This window comes from Etheostoma spectabile, chromosome 5 (genome assembly GCF_008692095.1).
Source record: "Etheostoma spectabile isolate EspeVRDwgs_2016 chromosome 5, UIUC_Espe_1.0, whole genome shotgun sequence".
Classification (NCBI taxonomy): Eukaryota; Metazoa; Chordata; class Actinopteri; order Perciformes; family Percidae; genus Etheostoma; species Etheostoma spectabile.
In genome coordinates, this window is record NC_045737.1 from 23,363,721 (window position 1) to 23,367,496 (window position 3,776).

General features: G+C 41.5%; 1 protein-coding gene across 8 annotated transcripts in view; it reads right to left on the bottom strand.

Moving 5' to 3' along the window:
- Positions 1 to 3,776, bottom strand: part of ncor2 (nuclear receptor corepressor 2) — a 118,846-nt gene that overhangs the window by 75,623 nt on the left and 39,447 nt on the right. For all 8 annotated transcript variants that reach the window (XR_004332245.1, XM_032517276.1, XM_032517278.1 and 5 more), the window contains exon 6: positions 2,331 to 2,444. Coding sequence is in view for 7 of the 8 variants with exons in the window: in XM_032517276.1 (XP_032373167.1) it covers positions 2,331 to 2,444 (114 nt within the window). In the remaining variant the exon portion in view is untranslated. The remainder of the gene's footprint in view (positions 1 to 2,330; positions 2,445 to 3,776) is intronic.

The window sequence follows — 3,776 nt, forward strand, 5'->3', positions numbered from 1 at the left end:
TGTGTGTGTGTGTGTGTGTGTGTGTGGTAGAGCAAGGGCGAAGTGAGAGTGTGACAGCAATTAGCTTCGGAGCAAGTACCTCTAGAGTCATAGTGAGAGAAACAAAGCATCTCCCCGGTGCTTTCTGACCACGGTGAGAAGCAGGAAAAGTTAACCCTCTCCTCGATTCCATGTTGTTTATGGAGAAGGAGAACCAGGAAATGAGTAGGGGGAAATTTAACGCTACAAAGCCACAGCCGAGCTTCGCTGCGATGTGTGCGATGCGCAACATTTTTTGAGAGGTGCAAGTCAGGCTACGGCGTAGGGTCCGGCATAGGTTTGTGTCTTCACGTACCTATGTACGTAGCAACGTAGTATAAAAGGAGCCTTAAGCCATACGAACATAACCAAGCCAAATTATTTTTGGAAGACACGCATGCACACAGAAAGAGTCCACGTATGCCTTGGACCTTTGCAGCGGCTGCAGCAACTCAAATCCAGCCAGACCGGCGTTGCTGCCCGCTCTCCTCCTTCACCAGGAGATAGCTATATTACGTGCCGGTGCCTCTACTTCCACCGGACAGCAGCTCCGGTCTGGCTGAGGTTGAGCTGGTTGCAGCAATGCTGTTTGCTGCTGTCTGCTCTGTTCACTGCGAAGTAGTCTCCTAGAGACAGGGAGTGAAGCGGCGGAACCGCAAGGTGCGCTAATAACTACTAGCTAACGTAAGCTAACTGCAAAGTAACTGCAAAGCTTCCCCAGTGCTGCGTTCAACACGGTAGGAAATCTTATCAAAATGAACACAGAAAATAACACAGTGAACATGGCTGGGAAATATACAATTTACTACAACATTAACACAAAAAGAAAACACTTGTTACCAGATGGCTGTTTGAATTGAACAATTGTACTTTAAATACCTAATATGCCTGATCAGCATGTCTTCTCTTTATAACATTTATAACATTAGCTATGTTGCATAATTTAACAAAAATGATGACTATATAGCCTACCAAAACCATATTTAACCAAAATACATAATATTGATTCATGATAACATACTGGGAGTTTACAAAGAGTGAGTGAAGGCAGCAGTAAAACTATAGCCTTACTCTGGCCTTTTAACGTAAAATAAAAAAGCATGATTTCAGAATAAATATGATTTATTAGATTGCAACTCTAATATCTAATATCTATCTTTTTTCGATGAATCATTACAATGTATATTTGATTAATAAGTGTGGGGAAAATGTTATGCTGGAACCTGCAAACACATGGGTTTCCAACTAGGTTCTCCATTTGCAATCTATAAAAATGATTTTCCTTGAATGTATCAGGAAGCTGTTCAAACATTCAAGGGCTCTTTTTCTCTGAATTGTGGAGTTTCAACATTTCTCCTAGTTTCTCATAGGGGGACTCATTCGTGAGAGGAGTTCCTTATTTAAATAGGCCAATTCCAATGAAAAGACTTGTGTATTTCACCACTAGGGGGACTGAGAGCACTCCATTTCAAAAGGTAATCTGCACAGAACATTGCTGCATAAATGATTGCTGTTAGTAGGACTAACTTACTGCTTATAAATAGCTTTATATGACCACACCACTGCTTTGTTTGTCTTTCCTTGAAAGAATGATTAAGTTGCTATGTTTGCAGAGGTGATAAAAGACAAAGTTTTGTGTGTGTGTGTGTGTGTGTGTGTGTGTGTGTGTGTGTGTGTGTGTGTGTGTGTGTGTGTGGTGTGTGTTCACCATGCCTGCGGAGTTGACCTTTAGTAGCTTATTCTGAGAGAAAAAAGTGGAGGGCTCAGGACAAGATAAATACTTTGTCTACTTTTTGTCTGTGTTGACTATGAAATGTAATGAAAAACATGATGGCAGTATACACCGTGGGAGTTCAATCTTGGCCAAATTTCTCTGTAGCTTGCTCAAAGCTACACTTGGAGGACAATCTAGTTTACCTTACATGCACTGTATTTATCTCCAACCCTACCTAGCTTCCATATCCACGACATTAGAACCGAAACACCATTGAAGGCAACAAAGAATATACAGCTGATGTAACAGCCTGGCTTAATTTAGTTGGTTATCTTGCATCAGCCCAGTGAAACGTGGAGGAAAGCACCCAGCCCTCTCACTCTGACATCCACTTGTGGTAATATACTGCATATGTGATCAAGTGAAACCACATTCAAATGCAAGTTAAATTGGGGTTGAATGGTGGCCACAGATGGAGCTTCTGGTGTGTGTGTGTGTGTGTGTGTGTGTGTTGTGTGTGTGTGTGTGTGTGTCTGTGTGTCTGTGTGTCTGTGTGTCTGTGTGTGTGTGTGTGTGTGTGTGTGTGTGTTCTACTGACCCTGTTCTCATCGTAGATGATCTGCACCAGGCTGCGATGCTTGGCCTCGCTGGGTGGCGGTGAGATGGGCCGCTCTGGCTCGTGTGGCTTTGCAGCCTCCTCCTCTAGCTGTTGCTGCAACACACAGAAGGATGACAGTTAACACTTAACAAGTCCAAAAAGGGTCTCCAATCTTCCAGGAAGACCCGTGGCTTACTAGTTCCTGCTGCAAGGTTAAAGAGCATTAGCCGTCTCTCCCCCAGCACTTCAGCAGGGACGAGACTAACTGTCCTATTAGCTATAATAGCTATTAACTCCACAGGGCCTAGCTAATCACAGAGTTACTACAACAGCCTGTAAACAAAGCCAATGCCTGCTGTGTGGCTGGAACATCCAATGAGAGAGTCAAAATTAAGAGAGAGCGACAGAAGGAAACAGTATGAAAAAGAAAAAGTATGAAAGTACTAAAGTAATTATGAAAATGTGGGAAATTAGCTCCAGACAAACAATGTTACAGAGCATTTCTTGTAATGTAGCAGACACACTGGCATGTAAGAAAGCATCATTTGGAGATTGTACTCCAGAAACAGTGAATTTCAGAATGTACCGTCTAATGTGAACAAAACACAGTAACCGCGGCAAAAAACCCTTGAAGATTAGGCAAATTGGTCCGCTGAAATATAAAGATACAAGACAGGATGAGTGCTGCTGGTGGTCGCAGGGAAAAGACAATGCAGCCTGCAATCAATGCACCCGCCCATTTCATCTAAGACAGACTTTGGCTCACTTAACCGCGGGTGGGAATCTCCCATGATTCAATTCCGATTCAGAGGCACATGTACATTTCCATGCGTGATTAAAACAAATATACATATAAATCTGAGTTTGTTATATACAGTTTGTCACACACACACGTTTTAATGAAATGTTCTGTCTACTGAGGTTGTTATTTTGTAGTCATTCCACGCTTAAGCCTTAAACGTGCTTGTGAAAGTCAACTTCTCTCACAGTAATCTTCCATGTCAGAGGCTCAGTCATGTTTAACCTCTTCAAACACACTTGAAAATACATTCTCTCCAAAAAAAAAGTGATACAGTTCCCATATACTTTGGCCCTCTGGGATGTTCCTGAGGTCATTGAAAAGTTAACACTCAATTTTTTGTTCGAAGTGTCAGTGTGATTCTAGGTCTTACTGACACAGAGCTAAAGAGGTTAGAATTGAGAATTTCTATTTCCGTCCAAGTAAAGCATCTGTAAAATGATTAAAAAAACACTACTTTAAGCATATTAGAAGGGCTACACACAAAACTAGTACCCTAGCCACATGGCTCAACTTAAAACAGAAAGAATTCAGAAAAAAAACATTCAGAAAATGGATATTTTATGAAGTTATTTCTACACATGTCTATGCGTTTTTCATATTTCCTTTAAGAAATTGTGAACTGTTTAGCTTTCTTTCCGTTGAAA